Source organism: Cnephaeus nilssonii (genome assembly GCF_951640355.1).
Source record: "Cnephaeus nilssonii genome assembly, chromosome: 8".
NCBI lineage: Eukaryota > Metazoa > Chordata > Mammalia > Chiroptera > Vespertilionidae > Cnephaeus > Cnephaeus nilssonii.
Genome location: NC_137079.1, coordinates 31,203,774 through 31,221,171, shown reverse-complemented (window position 1 = coordinate 31,221,171; position 17,398 = coordinate 31,203,774). Strand labels below are relative to the sequence as shown.

The 17,398-nt window shown below is 40.4% G+C and overlaps 1 protein-coding gene across 1 annotated transcript in view; it reads right to left on the bottom strand.

Annotated features, from left to right (window-relative positions):
• The window catches only part of COL4A1 (collagen type IV alpha 1 chain), a 136,895-nt gene that overhangs the window by 45,570 nt on the left and 73,927 nt on the right, over positions 1-17,398 (bottom strand). Inside the window, exons 3-15 of the mRNA XM_079779587.1 lie at positions 8,209-8,298; positions 7,981-8,025; positions 6,975-7,019; positions 6,802-6,864; positions 6,269-6,322; positions 6,081-6,107; positions 4,967-5,050; positions 4,818-4,880; positions 3,516-3,551; positions 2,939-2,980; positions 1,517-1,603; positions 1,014-1,040; positions 834-884 (exon numbers count right to left, since the gene is read on the bottom strand). Coding sequence (XP_079635713.1) covers positions 834-884; positions 1,014-1,040; positions 1,517-1,603; positions 2,939-2,980; positions 3,516-3,551; positions 4,818-4,880; positions 4,967-5,050; positions 6,081-6,107; positions 6,269-6,322; positions 6,802-6,864; positions 6,975-7,019; positions 7,981-8,025; positions 8,209-8,298 — 714 coding nt within the window. The remainder of the gene's footprint in view (positions 1-833; positions 885-1,013; positions 1,041-1,516; positions 1,604-2,938; positions 2,981-3,515; positions 3,552-4,817; positions 4,881-4,966; positions 5,051-6,080; positions 6,108-6,268; positions 6,323-6,801; positions 6,865-6,974; positions 7,020-7,980; positions 8,026-8,208; positions 8,299-17,398) is intronic.

The following is a 17,398-nucleotide window of genomic DNA, read 5'->3' as shown; positions in this document are numbered from 1 at the left end:
TTAGTATTTCATCAACAATCATAGCAAATACGCTGTAACAACAAGGCTCTGATTCAAATGCAAGTTCATATGTCATCTTTCCTAGGAAGCCTCTGTGTAAGCTGATGCCACTACAACAACAAGGAATAGAGTGTACACTGAATAACTATGAAAGTGTTACATCAGAAGAGGACTTTTCCATTAAAAAAAAAAAAAATGGAGCCTGATTAGTTCCAAATCTTCTAAGGTACCCTTACATTTGGCAGCATAGCTACTACCACCAGAGAAGGTTTCCTATTGGCAAGTGAGCATTGCGTAGCTGCTATGCAGAGCATTGATTTTAGTGGAGGTTTTCCTGCATTATTTCAGGGGAGAAACTGAAAACTCTCAGGCTACTGGAAGCTGGGAGGGTGTCCTTCCACCAGGACTCTGGGGGTTGAGAAGCATGTGAGCATCTCCACTCCAGGATGTGCATCTCGGATCTGGGTGGAGGTCCGAGCTGGCCTGGGAAGGCGGCAGCAAAGGGCACCAAGGGCTCTAAGCAAGTGGACAGGTGGCGATCAGTGGGGAACCAGCAGGTGGGCAGCTCTTCAGAGAGGCCCCCACCCAATGCCAGGCTGTCTTGGGGTGTGAATAACAAAGAGCCTCAACCTTCTGGGACTTTTTTCAAGGGATGACAGCTCTCCTTATTTCTACTCCCAAGGGCTTCAGAAAAGCCCTTCAGGAGAGGAAAGAGAGAAACCAGGAAACCCCTCCCAGTCTCTTCCATTCTTCTGTGTGCCTGAACCTGTGATTCTAGAAATGCAAGGAAAACGATTCACAATGGGAATAAAAAGACTCTTAAAAGAACTTACTCGGGGTCCTGGTTTTCCAGGTTCCCCTTTCTCTCCAAACCCTGGCATTCCCTTGGGAGGGGAAAAAGAGAGTTAGATTCATTCATACATTTAAGTAAAATATTAAATTAAGTAAATATTACACTTAAAGTAAAATAAGCTTCACAAAATAATAATGATCAATAAGAATTTCGTACTTACATAAGATCCAGGTTCACCTTTTTCACCCTAAAAGAATTTTAAAGAGAGATAGATTAGTACTATCTAATGGCTGTATCATTTTTATATGTGACATTGAACATGTGAAAGGAAAAAAAGGAACCTTTTCCTGATATAGTAACAAAGAAATTTACATTGGTCTCCAGCATTTACGTCCTCACATTGACTGGATTACAGATTTAAGAAGGGCACTTAATTATGCTTGATCCACAGCTGGTCTCCTGTCTGCTGATCCAGCCCATCCTCCACTGGGGTGCACTGAAAAAGCCCTCACTGGGGTGAGTCAGCCTCAAACCAGGCTTGCTCCTACCTAGGACCAGCTGCCTCTGCTCTCAGATGCCCATCTTTTATATGATGGCTAATCTATAAATCTGATCTCCAGGTCAGGGGTGAACACAGCTGGAGAAACTGAATTTTGACACAGTTTCTATTGATCCCTAGGAATTTGCGCAAAATTAGCAAGATGACATTTGTTTTTTTCATACCTTCTGTCCTTTAGTGGCAAATTCTCCTTTTTCTTTAATTTGAGCCTGTCCTGGCATTCCTGGAGGGCCACTGACCCCCTGGTCGCCCTGTTGATGCAAACATTGGGAACTCAGTTAGGCAAAAAATAATTATATATTGAAAAAAATGCAGAGGGGGGACCTAAAATAAAACATCTATCTTAAAAGTATTCTTGTACTCTTTTCTGATCTATCCTTGCCTTAGCAGAAAATGTAGTTTCAGTAGGAAGAGGGCACGATTAGTATCTAAAGCCAGGAGGAGACTTTCATCTCTTAGGGGTCAGGAAAGCCACTGTCTTGAGTAATAGCAATGGAACCTGATCATCTATAGGACACATGTATAAATGCATGTATGTACAGACCATGCATACATATACGAACAGTATATATGTGTGTATATATATGTGCATATATATACACACACACATATACATACATACTAGGACACATGTATACAAGCATATGCATATATACTGTCCAATTTCATTTTGATGTCCTGAAAAAGACACAAATTGCCTAGTAGAGCTTGGGAAGAAAGGAGGTATCTTTAGGTAAACTAACAATATAAGAACCATCAAGAATTATCTTTCTCAGGCATCCTAATTGCTGGGTACAACTGGAAGTACAGTGAGTCCCCAAATGAGTGAGGTCCAAAAAATTCCACTGTATAAATTCCAGGGTTACTTTGTTGTGTGTGAGGTTTATGAAAAAACTGGGCCAAAATTTGGGGTAGAAAGCAGAAGCCACGTGTCCAGGACACATCTGTCCATGTCTCGGTTGACTTGGGGTCCCCTGGTGGCCGTTGTCTACAATGGCTTGACCATCCACAGAAAAGAACCTTGGACTGGCAGGCGCTGCTGCCGTAATTCCAATAATCCCCACTTGGTTAGTGCCCATTTCATTGATGTGATTCAGCGGAACTGATGGAGAGATCACCAGAGAATCAGAGACCCACTGATGTTCTTCCTTCTTCCCAAGGTGAGGTTGCCTACTCCGGTCCATGCCTCCCTGCTTCCATGGCTTATTTCCTCCCAATTTTGGTATGATGACCTTTGCTTTTGCAGGGTTCAATATAGTTACACTATTAACAGTCAAGTCCTAAATTGGAGTCGTTTATAATAAAGTCTAGGTCTGGTCTTGTCACTGCCTGAGAACATTTTGATTGAACTGTATATGTTCAATCGAGGGATTAATGGCCTCATTATATTCTCTGCAGGTGAGATCACACATAGAGTTCAGTGACATTTAGCTGTGCATTTTAAGGAAGACACTAACAAACTCAAGAATGCGCAGAGAAGAGTACCTTGGAATAAGAGCCCAAGGGTAGGTCCAGAGGCAGAAGCTATATCATGCTTGGAACTGTAATTTTAAACATGAAAACTCCCCAAAGCAATATGTACTCACTTTGTCACCTTTTGGTCCTTGAAAACTTAAGCCCATTTGTCCCTGTTGATTGAAAATTAGGCTTCCATTATTAGAATTGTCTACTTTGCTCAAAAGTGTCTAACAAATATCATATAACATGCAGTATGATAGTAGATTTAAGGCAATAGCTTTATCCCACAACCACCCTAAGATTTTCAGTGAAGTTGTGATCATGTTGTATTCAATGTCTATAAAAAGTTTCTAAACGTATTATTGAAAAATAAGTCTATAAAAGCCTTTTTTCTTAATTTAAGGTTTTTAAACTCTGGCTTTATAAAACTACGGGGGGAAAATCAATAATTCCAAAATAATGACTAAGGGGTTGGTAGATGGAAAAAAGATCAATGGATATAGAGATCAATCAAATAACCAATTGATAGGTTAGATAGATGGATGAATAGATGGATAGGTAGCTAGACAGACGTTAACTATAGAGATAGGTAAAGAAGTTAGACTTTTCCAAAAAATTTTAACAGAGTCTTAAAGAATGAGCTATGACAATTTCATGACAGTCATATACTAATGCCAAAGAAAAACAAATGACACAAATCTTTACCTTTTCACCTGGAGGGCCAGGAGGGCCTGGGGGACCCTAAAAGATAAAGCATTTTAGTTAAATACAGTTCACAACCCTGGTAAGCTTTGTACAGAAATTATGTTTCGATCCTATGGTTAACATAATTTATTTGTTAATTTTTTCCTGTGTTCTAGAACTGTAAAACTTTGAAAGTAACCAGAAACTAGTTTTGTATGATTATTAACAGGAATGTAAATCCTTAAAAAATCTTTGGCACTGTCCTGTGGAATCCACTGATCTAAGAACAGGCCAGGCTCACAGACAATGGATGAAATCACCAGCCAAACTCTCTATGATTCTACACTTTCCAGTTTGGAAATGATGTTTGTCTAATTTGGATATAATTTTTTATCTCAAAAAAGCTGAATGATTTCTTCCAGCAAGTAGACTATAGTGAAGTCAAAAAAAAAACTTGTGTTTGTAACAAAATTTCAGAATGCTTTAAAAAGGAAAAACCGGTCATTCTTTATGTACATAAAGAATGCCATCACCACAGTAAGTCTAGTAACCATATGTTACTAGTCATTCTTATAAATATGATTTCATACACTTACAAGAACATATAAGAGGTTTCATGTGCAGGAATGAATATAAGAAGAGTTGTTGAATTTTATTCACCCTCAAAAAAGAGTAAATTAAAAGATAAGCCTGAAAATCTCAGGACTCTCAGGCAGGCTAGTGTGAGGATAACAAAATAAGTGCATTATTCATTCCTGGTAAATGTAAGTCTTGTTCATATTAACTCTCTCGTGATCCCAAATATGTATGTGTGAGCAGATGACATTCTCCTTCTATTGAGAATTATCAGCGGTGAGGGAGGCCCATGGCAGTGCAGAGCCTCCTGGGATGTTATCTCTGGATGCTCAGTTGGCACAGTCTTTGAAATACTGTGTAGCTTCTAGCTGCCACCTGGTCTGTGTCCTTAGCCCCCAACAGAGCAGACCCACAAGTCCATCTCCAGGGCTGAACCTCCTTGTCCACCTTGAACTCAGCCTCTTCAGGCCATGGATCACTGGCATCCACTCCGCCCCTCACATAATGAAGGTGTTGTCTGTTTGAGGGCTGTCTTGGCATGCAGTGCTATTATTATCCTGTTCCCACAGTTCTGGGAATGCGTGCACCATAAATGCAGCCAAATATTTTCATGAGAAATTCATTCGCCCAACCCAAATCAAGGAGATCGCCACTGTGTAAAGTTTTCGTTAAATTGTATTTGTTTTCACACTTCAACATAGGTGTTCTTTGAATGACTGCCTCAGGGAAACATTCCCCCAAACTTACTGGTGGTCCGGCATATCCTGGAGGGCCTATGGGACCTTGCATCCCTGGGAATCCTGGTGAACCCTACAATGTATTGAGAAAGAAAAGAATCAAAATGCAAACTAGGAGGAGACTCAGCATGGGATTATAGTTATTCAGCAAATGCTTACTGGTATTCCTGGGGGTCCGGGAAATCCTCTTTCACCTTTCAGCAGCGTCCCGGGCACGTGGCCAAGTATTTCACCAGGATCCCCCTATGTGATGAAAAATAAGACAAAGTCTCGAATACTGATACTTGTGTAAAGAAACTTAAAACCTATCAAATATTAGGCATGCATTACTGGTATGGAACTAGCCCATGTCTGGAGTTTAGACTCTCTCTAAGCTTGAAATATATACAGTAGATTGGCCGTCTCCCCATTCATGCTACTCTCTTAATAACCAGCATTCAGTGCTGCACAGTCAACTCGGCTGCAACCGGGACTGAATATCTAGACAGCAAAGTGAAAGGATCGATGACACTTCCATGGGACCCTCCCACACAGACACGAGAAATACTCGACCAGGACCCAGTCTCTGGTTGAGAGACTGTGTGACCACAAGCTGTTCTGATAAAACAAGAACTGGATTTCTAGGAAAGTATTTCAAGATGAGCATTTTTATCAAAGCAGGGTATGATGGTAAATGTCATGTGCTCACTTAGGCCACAATACAGAGGGGCCTACGCCCCACCGGGACATATAGGAAAATCAAGCTGAGCGGGACCATGGATTGGCTCTGAATAAAGAGGTCGTGACACCAGGATCTAACCTAAGGCAACTGGGGGTCTTCCTGCCATAATTATGGAATGTATAATAGTGACTCCAGAGTATAGGCAACATGAAAAAGGGTATATATAAGTCAAACTAGATAGATTAAATATGATACCAACTTGAGTTCTTTTTGGTGGCCCTGTACTTATGTCCTATGGTTCTGGAAAAGGAGCATCCAAATTGAGATGTCTATGCAGGTAATTAATCTGAACTAGACTCACATCTGTTAATATTTACACCGTGCTGCCTATCCCTGCTTATTTCCTATTAAGACAGTATACCTATGTCTAAACTTCAGTTTCTAAAATTTAAGTGTGTGTAAATGACTTATATACGCTTTTAATATAACAGAGTTTAGACAAATGTGTCCATAGGCAATTGGCCCACCAAAGTGATTTAAAATAATTTTACTTTCACACCATCTGTTTTAAAAAGACTTCTGTAATGAATCCAATAAAATAAAATAATGTACCTTCATTCCGGGTAACCCTGGTGGTCCCTGAAAAAAAAGGTTGGTATTAGTTTCATTTTTCTCAAAACATCACTAGGATTAAGATATAAAAGGAGGAAAAAAAAAAAAGGCGAGGGAAGGAAAGGAAAAGAAAAGAGAGAAATTCTAGTCAAAGAGAGAAATTCTGAGTTGAACAACCTCATACTCACAGGATTTCCAGCGAATCCAGGCAAACCAGGAGGTCCCAGGGGCCCTCGTTCACCCTGAGGGGACAGCAGACAGTCATTCACAAGTACCGACAAGGCAGGTGAGACCTCAGTCCAGACACCCTCATCAGTTACTATGTCCTACCTCATTTGTTAATTAAAATAATTTCTTAAAAATTGTTTGTTACAATCTATGTTACTGAGTGGTACTTCACAACAGAAGAAATATACTTGAAAATATAATTAATAGGGACAAGATTAAGAGCAGCATTTTCTTGTTTTATTTAGTAATAGATGATAGGTAAGAAATACAGTATTTAAAGCAATTTTAGAGTAAAATTGTCCAAAAGAGAAAGTCATAATTATATCATTCTTAAACACTAAATATGGGGAAACTGCATTTCCTAATCACATAAAGAAAGCGTTGAGACAAGCAGCTTTGCAGTGATGGCAACTGAACAACTTGGCCTGACTGCTCAAGATGCAAAGTCAGGTGAACAGGCACAAAGGGAGAAAGGACTTGGTTCTGAATTTACCTTTGTCCCATTGCATCCTGGGATACCACGGGGACCTGGGGGACCGTCTTGCCCAGGAATACCCTGCAATTAATAAAGTAAAGAAGCAGCCAAAATTAAAAAAAACACCTGATGATGCCCATCACTCACATCAAATGTCTCATAAAGGAAGGATGTGCATTTTATATACATACAGGAAGTCCTGGGTTTCCAGGGTAACCGGATACTCCTGGGGTTCCCTGTAAGGATGGAAGTGAAAAGGTTTCCATGAGCATTGGAGAACCTCTTTTCCTCCCACTGCATCCACCTAAGGGTGTCTACCCTAATTGATGGCATTCAGAACATTACACTGAGCAGACAGGGGCATCCTCCAGGGGAGGCAGCTGAGGGCCCAGCCCAGGGAGGCAGGTACCCCAGGCTTTCAGAAGCAATTCTACATGGAAAGCTGACTATGACTTCCTTCTAAAATCAAGGCTGCCCATGCACAATATAACCCTGCCCTCATTTCCTTCTTTGTAATTTCTAGGTGAATAAATAAATATACATCTACAAAATTCAAATTAAAAGCTCAAACAGTTGGGAAGAAGGACGCATGGGGTAAATCAGCTCATTAGGGGGAAGAGACAAGTTCTTTCTAGTTGAAATTGGATCTTCTCCATCCCAGAGAGGTCCAAGGACAAATGCATCCGCTGGTCACTGTCACACTCCCCTTCCAGCAAGTACCAATAGCAGAATGAAGACTTTCCATTTTACAGTGCAATTCTGTTTTTCTAATTTCGGGATTCCTGTCGGAGATCTTCATTTTTGCATCTCTCAGGTATGGGAGTAGCAAAGAAAGTGAAAGAGTGTGAAGAAGGAAGAGGAAGTTTAACTCTGGAAATAGTATCACTTTCCACATTAAATGAAGACATCTTTCTTCCCTGACTCCTCCAAATTCAAATGTGTCTACAAGAATCCTTGAGGAAGGACAAATGGGAGGAAACAAGTGTGAAAAAGAATGAACAGCAGCTCCGCTTAGGCACAGCAAGAGTGGCAAGGACTGGAGGTAAAAAATAATAAGCTATGGCTTACTTTAACTTCTGACACCCACCACACACGCTGTCTGAGCCCTGAGGAGGACAGGCAGAGGAACAAAGAGAACGGAGAGAAAGGGCAGAAGTCTCCACAGTCATTACCAACCTAAGTGACAATTATACTCACTCTTGTCCCTTTTGTTCCTGGCAGTCCTGGTTCTCCAGCATCACCCTGGAGCAAAACAGAAAAACCATTACAACAAAAATACAGATCAGCGGGAGAGGTCAAAAGGCGGGGGGGGGGGGGGGGGGGGGGGACATATGTAATACTTTCAACAATAAAAAATTTTTAAAAAAAGACTATGGATTATTTCAATTCTACACCTCACAGCCCCCATCACCCAGGCAAGTTTACCTTCTGTCCAGGTGGTCCCTGTGGCCCCTCAGGTCCTTGCATTCCTGGAAATCCAATGACACCTTGTAATCCTGGGAGGCCTCTTTCGCCCTGCGGAGGAGGAAGGCGTTAATATTGGCGGCTATCATTATGAGACCCAATGTAGGTAAGATTTTGTTATAAAAGGCAGGTGAAAAGAAATTGAAGAAACAAATCAGCAATCAGCCTCTCTGAGCATCATCCAATAGTGCACAAGTTTACAGTGAGCATGTAAAACTAGGTGCTGAAATGAATTCTTATTTCAGGTGGCTCTTCTCTACTCTTTTTTAAAGGCTGTTTGAGGGCAGGAATGCGATACCGGGCACAATGCTTTCTATATACTATATTCTAAGTGCTAAATAAGTAGTTGGATAAATAGATAGCTGAGGATTACTTTTCACTGAAGTGATTATAATCTCATTCAGTTAGTGCCATGGTAGGCAAACTGCGGCTCGCGAGCCACATACAGCTCTTTGGCCCCTTGAGTGTGGCTCTTCCACAAAATACCACGGTCTGGGCGAGTCTATTTTGAAGAAGTGGCGTTAGAAGAAGTTTAAGTTTAAAAAATTTGGCTCTCAAAAGAAATTTCAGTCGTTGTACTGTTGTTATTTGGCTCTGTTGACTAATGAGTTTGCCAACCACTGAGTTAGTGGAATCTTCTTGGGACCAGCAGACCCAGCACTGAGATTTTGTGAGTAGACCATCAGTCAATTTTTCCCCCTAGGTGCCTGCAGGAGCTGGGCAGGCAGAGCTCACCGCGTGAGTTTCAGCATGATGCTGAGCTTTCCCTGTGCAATCAATGGTCTGAAGATGGGCTTCCCTAAGTGTCTTGAAAAAGTGGGTTTGGTTTTTTTGTTTTTTTCCCCAAAAGATTGGATCAAAGTTCAATTGTGGTCTCTGCTCTTGTGGAGCAAAAATAATAAGAAACATTATTTTAAAAATAATAATGAATGCAGACTTTAATGCAATCTTACAATACAAAGTGGGCAGATTGAGTGTCAATGGTTAGCTGAGTTTTAAAAGCAGAGATTCCAGGCGGGATTTCAAACTGACAAGCGATGCCTTGCATAACACAAGCATTTACCAGGAGTTACTTAAATCTTTTTCATGGTTGCAAAAGGAGACAGAGCAAGAACTTTCAAAGTCATCCTTCTTTCCAAACCACTGGGCCAGTCCTGACACTTGCTGGTGAATTAACGGCCTGCCGCACTTTTAGAAATGCGGAAATGTGGATCTGAACTTAGGACTGCAGCCACTGGGCGTCCATGGGTTGTGGGTTTAATCAGAAGGTAGGTCAGGAGTCCAGAAACAGCGAGTAGAGATAATAGTTGATATAAGAGTAGATGGATTAAAGAAAATCAAGCCCTACTCTTTGGCACACCCCTTTGGACCATCAGCATCCAGAGAATCTACCAGAAAAAAGAGAGACTGATATCGTCAGAGCTCTCAGCATAGGATTTGACCAGAATGCTGGCTCCTCCTCCCCAAGGCCTGTGACAGCTGGGAAAGAAAAACATTCTCAGGCTAAGACTTGATCAAAGGTGAAACTACTTAAATAAATTCCTTATTCACCTAAAAGAATAACGAGATACAGCTGCAGAAAATACTGATGGCAGCAATATATGGCACCTCTTATCATATCAACATCTTCCCTTTTATTCAGATGTGGGAAAACTCCACCCAGAATAGAATTGAACTGAACTGCAAACAGCTGGCTAAAAATAAAAATTAAAAAAATTAATGAACATTGAATTGCATACCCCAAATAACCTAACATGAGATAGGAAGGAAATGTGAGAGCCAGGTCAACATAAAAGCGTTCTAATGCATCTGGTGGAGTATTTTTAGGAGTTAGTTAATATTGGCAGTATCATTATGAGACCCAATGCAGATAAGATTTTATAGTCCCTATTTTAATCATGGAATACATGGAGGCCCAGAGTCAGACTGGCTGATTTCTACAAGTTTCTCATTGAGTCAGCTCTAAAGCCAAAAATAGAAATGAGGTCAGCCTAAACCAGAGTCCATGTTTTTTCTAGGTCACTAGAGCAAGCTGGTTCCCAGCAAAATATAAGACAATTCACCAACATTAAGTTAGTCCCTTTTATGTCCATTCCACAGATAGGGATATTAGCATCCGGTGCTTAGCTGACCTGTCACATGTCACTGGGTGACCCCTGCATGCTCCTGGGAACTGAATACAGAAGTTTCAATTCCCAGTCCTTGCTTTCACCACAAGAGCACATTCTTTCCCAAATGTCACCAGAATGCTTAAGCCATCCGTTTATCCCAAGAGTTTTGAAATTAAGTCGCTAAAAAGGAAGTGACGCCTTCATCGACATGGTTCTTGCCATTTCCCACATGGGTTTGTTGGTGTGTTGTGTTTGTTTGTTTGTTTGTTTGTTTTTTGGTGTTTTTTTACTTTTCTAATCTTTCATTCGGACATAAGTGCACATGAATAATCTAATGTCCCATTCCCTGTCAAGGTTACTGTGGGCACCAGAGCAGAGCACACAGACAGGAAAAGCATTCAAACGGCTATACAATTAGCTGCCAAATATCACACGCTGTCTGCGGGCCAACTTATTCCTCTGAGCTTTTAGCAAATCTCCACTGGGGTTAGAGGAAGAGCAAAGAGCTGGACCAATGTGCAAAGGTTACTGGTGCCAGTAGTTTCTAAGCCAGACTTTGCGGCTGCAACAAGCAATACTGCGCCTGCCAACCCCCTTATGTTGGAGTTCAAGGCAAAAATGTGCACAGTTAGAAAAAGCTGAGAAGTAGGACCCCTTAGTCATCTGTTTCCCCTGATGTCCAAAGGCAAGGTCCCAAGTACATGGCGGCCACATAATTCATGCCAGACAGAAATGAAACCCACAAGCACTGTTATCACAGCAATGGAAACTTAAAATGGAGGAGGGGAGGGGAGCGAAGCTTGTAAAATATTGCACAGCTTTGATGCAATGGCATTTCATGGTTTTATTCTTGAATGTCGGTGTCATGTATTGCACTGATCAAAAAAAGAAAGAATTTCATAGACCAACAGAAGTGATTACTGCTATATTCTCAAATGGTGCAATGCAGAATTTGAGGAGGAAGGACAAAACGCCACCATCTATAAAGATGAAAGAATACAGCCACAGAGAATAATCTTAGTATCAAATTAGCTATTCTAAATTAGGCATGAAATAGTTTCATGCATGGAGCAACTTAAAAATTTTGCCTAATATATTATCCAAAGCAAGCACATACTTTCAAAAAAATCCATAAAATAGGGGAAAAACAGGTTCTGTTATAATATCCGATTATTTTGCCTCCTCGTAAAATGCTTAGGGAAACAACTTCGTGATGGAAATCAAATGCTAAAATATAACCTCACCCCTATTTAAGTCAGAAACAGAAATACAAAATAAGCTCCAAGGATGGCGGAAGTTGAAATATTGTGAAACTCCTAACTTTGGAGGACAATATAAAAACCAATACAAACACTGAAGTTAAAAATATAACTGGAATAAGCAGTCAACAAAAATCTTATAATCAGTGGTCAGCATGGGATCACAATCTTGTGTTTAAATATTTTAATTTTTCATATTTAAAATACCATGATCACGGGTGTTTACAACGGACAGCAGCAGGAGCAGAAATGCCGCCAGACTTCCTCCCCGAGGCGGACTGGCTACATGGGTAGAGCCTTGTGCATATGCTTGGGTTCATTCACCAGAAAGCAGAACAAATTCAACAAATTAGATTTTTTCTGTTGGGTTTCCTCTTTTAGAGGTAAATACTTTAAAGGCAGGGTATTGTTTTATTCATTCACAACATTAGGCACAAACTTTAAATTCAATAAAAGTTGTTGAATGAACCTGGCAGGCATGGCTCCGTGGTTGAGCATCATCCTATGAACCAGGAGGTCACGGCTCGATTCACTGAGTTGCAGGCTCCAGCCCCAGTGTGGGGCATGCAGGAGGCAGCCGATCAATGATTTTCTTTCATCATTGATGATCCTAGCTCTCTCTCCCTCTCCCTTCCTCTCTGAAATCAATAAATATATATATATATATATATTTTTTAAGTTAGTGAATGAATGATGAACCAACCAATAATATAACATGATTCTACCTACATGTCCTAAAGACTTTAAAACATACTAAAATATGGTTACTGGGCAGGATGGGATCCCCGAGCTCCCTTCCCCAGTCTACTGGCAAAGCCCTGTGGGCACCGCTTGAGACTGACTAACGTATGCACCACTGGCCAAAGAAGCAGCGGGGTAGAAAGCCACGGTTGGGACATGACACTGGATCAGCTGTTTCTTTCTGTCATCTGGTGCCTTGAGATTTCTTTTTCCAAACAAGGCTGCAAATAATTGAGGGAATGGAAGTGTTTACATTTGGAGCCAGAGCTCACCAAGCATCCAGTGATGAGGAAACGATTTCAAATGACGGGTCACAGTCAATGGGTGACTGCGGAACTCAGCCAAAAATTCCGCAAGTCCAATTCCTTGAGCCCAACAATAATCAGACATCTGCACAACCATTTCCTGAATACCAATACTGCTGGGAAAGTGGTGGGAAGGCTACGGTCAGTGTCAGGGGGTCATGGAAAATCTCTGTGACAAGGCCCCGCGGGGAGCTCCATCCATGCCAGGAAGCTTGACATTATGGCAGAAATATCGCCATTGATGCAGAGGAGAGGAGGCGAGAGGAAATACGCAGCTAGAACCCCAAAAGGGCCACTTTTCCTCAGGGGAAAACATGAATACCAATTCTTCTTTGTGCTATGAAATGTATCACTGGATTCTTAAAAGAATGTGTATATGTTCACATACACTACATTTCTTTAATGAATTAGATACAATACTGAAGAGTGTTTCATATAACCACTCTATCATTACTAATGTTTCCTGCATTTAACATTTTAATAATAGAGCAGGACAGGATAATATAATCATGCACAAAAAGCATGGCTACAAAGCTTTATCTTATTCCCAAACTCTTCATTTTCTCTCTCAAGCCCTGGCGATGTTTCTCTCTCAAGCCCTTGAGACAGTCGGTGTTAGGAATCTTTATGCACTGGCTCTCCACCAAATATGTGGGTATATGTTAAGAGCTTTGGCAATTATATATGGGGGGAGGAGCATTTAAGAGATTGTTCCTAGAAATGAGGACATTCCCCATCTTTATAAATTTAAAAGGTGAGAAGAATCAGAAAGTGTTAAAAATGAGGGGGAGGAGGAGCAGCTAATTTTCACATACTATGAGATCCATTCTCTCTCTAGGAGCCTTCTGGATCCACTCTGCCTCTTCTGAACCACAGACCCCGCCTGGCCTCTTACCACATGCACCTCATTTTCCTCCCTCTGACCATCATCAGAATTGCTGTGACTTGCTCCTGAGAATGCTGAAGCTGCAGATGGCCAGCTTTGTATGAAGAATGGGACAGATGTAAGAGCTGAGGTTTGGGAACAGAAGCTGAGCTGGATATGTAGGAAGGAAAGCGAAAAGGCCTTTCTGTGACCAAGCCTGGACTTCCGTTTTGTGCTGGACTTCCTGCCTCAGGGTTGGGTGGAAAATCCCAACCCCTGTGGGTAAGATCCATCTCCTAGATAAGTCCACCTATGCCCAGCGGATGGGTCACCAGCTTCAGACTGCCCATGGACACAGCACAGCTCTGCATCTCCAAGTGCCCAAGTTCAAGGATAGATTTCTATTGGACAAATCTTGTTATCAGAACATTATTTGAGCCCTTGATGAATTCTGACACAATTCTAGGAATGTCAACATTGCTATGAAGTTGGTTGGTAAACCTAAATGCTCAAATCCTACATAATACAAAACTAGCAGAGTGATGGGTACAAAGGAAATGCACAATAAACATTCTTTGATTAACAACATTGACAAAGAAATAAAATTCTGATCTACAAAAATTCACTTTGTACATCAGTTGGAAGAAAAAATGAATTATAAAGAGTTCTTCACAAAACAGTTTCTGAAGAACTATCATTCAACATAAGAATAACTCGAAAGAGCCCTAAGTGCTGTCTTAATATAAACAATTTAAAACTCTTCCCCTAAAGTCATCTAAAAGCAAACAAACTGCCCAACTTCATTAATCCAGTAAAAACTTTCTAAAATGATAAGCAAACAAGTGCTGACAAATTGTTGGCAGCAACAAAATTAAAATTTTTCCAAAAGTCCCTTGGAACTATGGAAGTTCCAGACATTTCTCACTCATTAATGCTGAGTATCACTGATGGAGGACACACTTTAAAGCTATAAGCAGTAGCAAGGATCTTTAACAGCAAATATTTTCTTTAATAATTTGTCTCTTAATGCTCTTTCTGAAAAAAAATAATTTAAAATACTTTCATTCTTACTCCAAAGCAGTAATCTGTTTAAAATATTTTAAAGTATAAATATTGTAAGTCACGCCCCTGAAGTGGTCAGCTTCCCAAATTAGAAAGAAGAAAAGTATTATGATAATGTTTTTCCAAAGGCTTGTGGGTGTATTCAATCAAATCCTGTGTGTACAGCTAATCTTTAATCGATAGCTTATTTCCATTTGCCCAACAAACTGCAACCAAATGCACTGTGTTCTCTGAGAAACGTGTGTATTCTTTGGCCTCGCTCTCTGTTAACACATTCAAATGTCAATGTGAAGGTTCAAACTTGGTTTTCCTGTAGACACCCCACCCCCGCCCTGTGTCCTTTCATCCACATTCGTTTTCTTCTCTGCTTCAGCCTAAGTGCTGGCTTTCAACCATCTCCCCAGCCCAAGCAGTGCCTCCAACCTCCAGCTTCCAGCCCACCTAGAGAGGGCTGCTTCTACCCGGAAAACTGGGATTCATACCCCACCCCTTCCATCTCCTAGCACTTTGAGCACATCCACAGAACAATCAGCTAAACATGCCTTCCTTGCGAAGGAACTCCTACACCCGAAATGACTTGAAGAAAATTATTACACCTAATTGAGCCTATTAAATTAAAAGGCAATAAAGGTTAAATGGGCTTTGGGAGAAGCTTCTGAAGGGAAAGCCCCCATGGGGCTCTGGCTCCTTGCCACTAGAGGGCGCTATAGGACTACACATTTTTTTTCAAATTAAAACTCCCCCAGTGGAATGGGAAGTATTCAGTCTTTTTCTTAAATATTCATTATGTTATTAATATTAAATATTCAGTGCCATTGAATATATTAGCGTGGGCATAGTTGAGAGAAATCAGTTTGATAATGCGTAAAAGATAAAACTCTAAGGGAAAGGAAAAATTTTAATTAGAAATTAAAATGTAATTAAAATTAAAATAGTAACCCGAATGTCAAGGCTATTAAGTGACAGGCAAATGTTGTTGCCCTAGAAATAATGTGAATTGTGGATATTTTTCATATTGTTTTTTCATCCATTTTATAAACTGAGAATACTTAAATCTAACAATATGGGGGCGGAGGTGGGTAGTAAATTCAGTGTTCTAAATAACTGCATGGAAACAGTATAAGCTGAAAAATTAAACCCTATAAAACAGATACAAATATGATAGCAGGAAGGTCTCTAAGAAACTATTACTAAACATCCAACTGCCAGTAAATTTTATTTAAGAGCTTTTCTTTGGTCTCTCTATTGCAAATTTATAAGAAACATATACTTAAGCTAATTTAGTCTAGTTTCCTGGTTTTTCCATTTGTAAAGTGAAAAAAATCTGTTCAATCCAAAAAAGGTGATAACAATCTTTCTTGCTAAAAACTCCATTTATTGACATGGAAGTCAAAATCATAAATGCTTCTGCCTAAACCTATTACCTTACATCCTGCTTCTCATGTATAGACTTAAAATTGTCTTTTAAAGCAGAAAAATAATCCAGATATAAAAGGTGCTTCGCTGCAGCTGGGAACCTTACTCACTGTGGCTCTGGAAGGTGGTACCTAGGGGGCAAAAGTCAGCTGCAGCTCCACGTTGGCCCAGCAGGGGGAGCCTTGTCTAACATGCACAGAGCTAAATAAAACCTAGTGGTAGCAAAACCACTCAGCTAGAAATAGACCCTACAAGGACTGAATGCTTACAAAGTCTCAGTCCGGCACTGAACGCAATGGTGCCTGCCTCAGAGTTGCTGGGAATCTGCCTGTAAAATTGTACCTTTCCTCACCAGCTCATGTGCCTTTTCTCTTTTCCATGAAAGTTTTCAAAATTCTATGTCATGACTTAAAGATTTGGGGAAAGGAGAGGAATTGCAATTAAATAAATACTGGACAACAAAATAGCAAGAGGTTTGCTGCTTTCTGGGTTTGGACAAGAAAAATGTATACTTTTCTCAAAAACACCCTCCTTTGTTTTATTTTCACTATCTCCACAACAATAACCCTGAGGTTTAAAGAGATGTGTTCTATCTTATCAGCAAATTTGAGAAACACTAATGAGTGCACAATACCTAAATAAGACTTGGAGGGTTTTCATGTTACCATAGTTGAGGATGTTATTAACTTGAACTTGGAAATGTATCTGGGCGTGTGACAGGGTTCTGGAAGTGTGCACATCCTGAACAAAATTGGGACACAAAGTCAGGAAGTGCCACAATCTAGGTCATGATTTTTTGGGGTCTGTGCTAATAGTAAAAATAAAAAGTGCAGAAAACATATCCTGACCATAATAATTATAATAATAAAAAAAGTATGCAAGATATTTTTCAGGTTTAAACCTAAGAGAAATTGTCAATTGGCAATGAATAAAAATTTTTTTTCTTAAAAAATGTGTTAAACACAATTATCTACCAAAATTGAGTTTTATGGGTGCCCTGCCAGGGGGCATTCCTTGGTGCCCAGCACCTAGCACAGATGGCATACAGTAGGTGATCACTAAATACTTTCATGAGTGAATCAGAAAACACAAAATATTAAAGATTCCAAGGAAATAATATAAATCTACCAAGTGGGTGCAGGTTTAGAAATCCTACTTTCAAACTTGACTGCAAAAATAGGTATCTTTGCTCAGGGTTAGTGCACAGAGCTTTTGGGAATCTTACTTTCTATGTTCTCACGGTAGTGCCTGCATTGATAATGCCAAGTGGTGGGAAAGGAACCTTGTCCTACGAACCGAAATATTTTGGTCCTAGCCCCAGAACCCAGCACTTAGATTCTCTGAAAATCAGGTCTGCCGTCTGTAAGACAGGAGGCTGCACCTGCCTCCCAT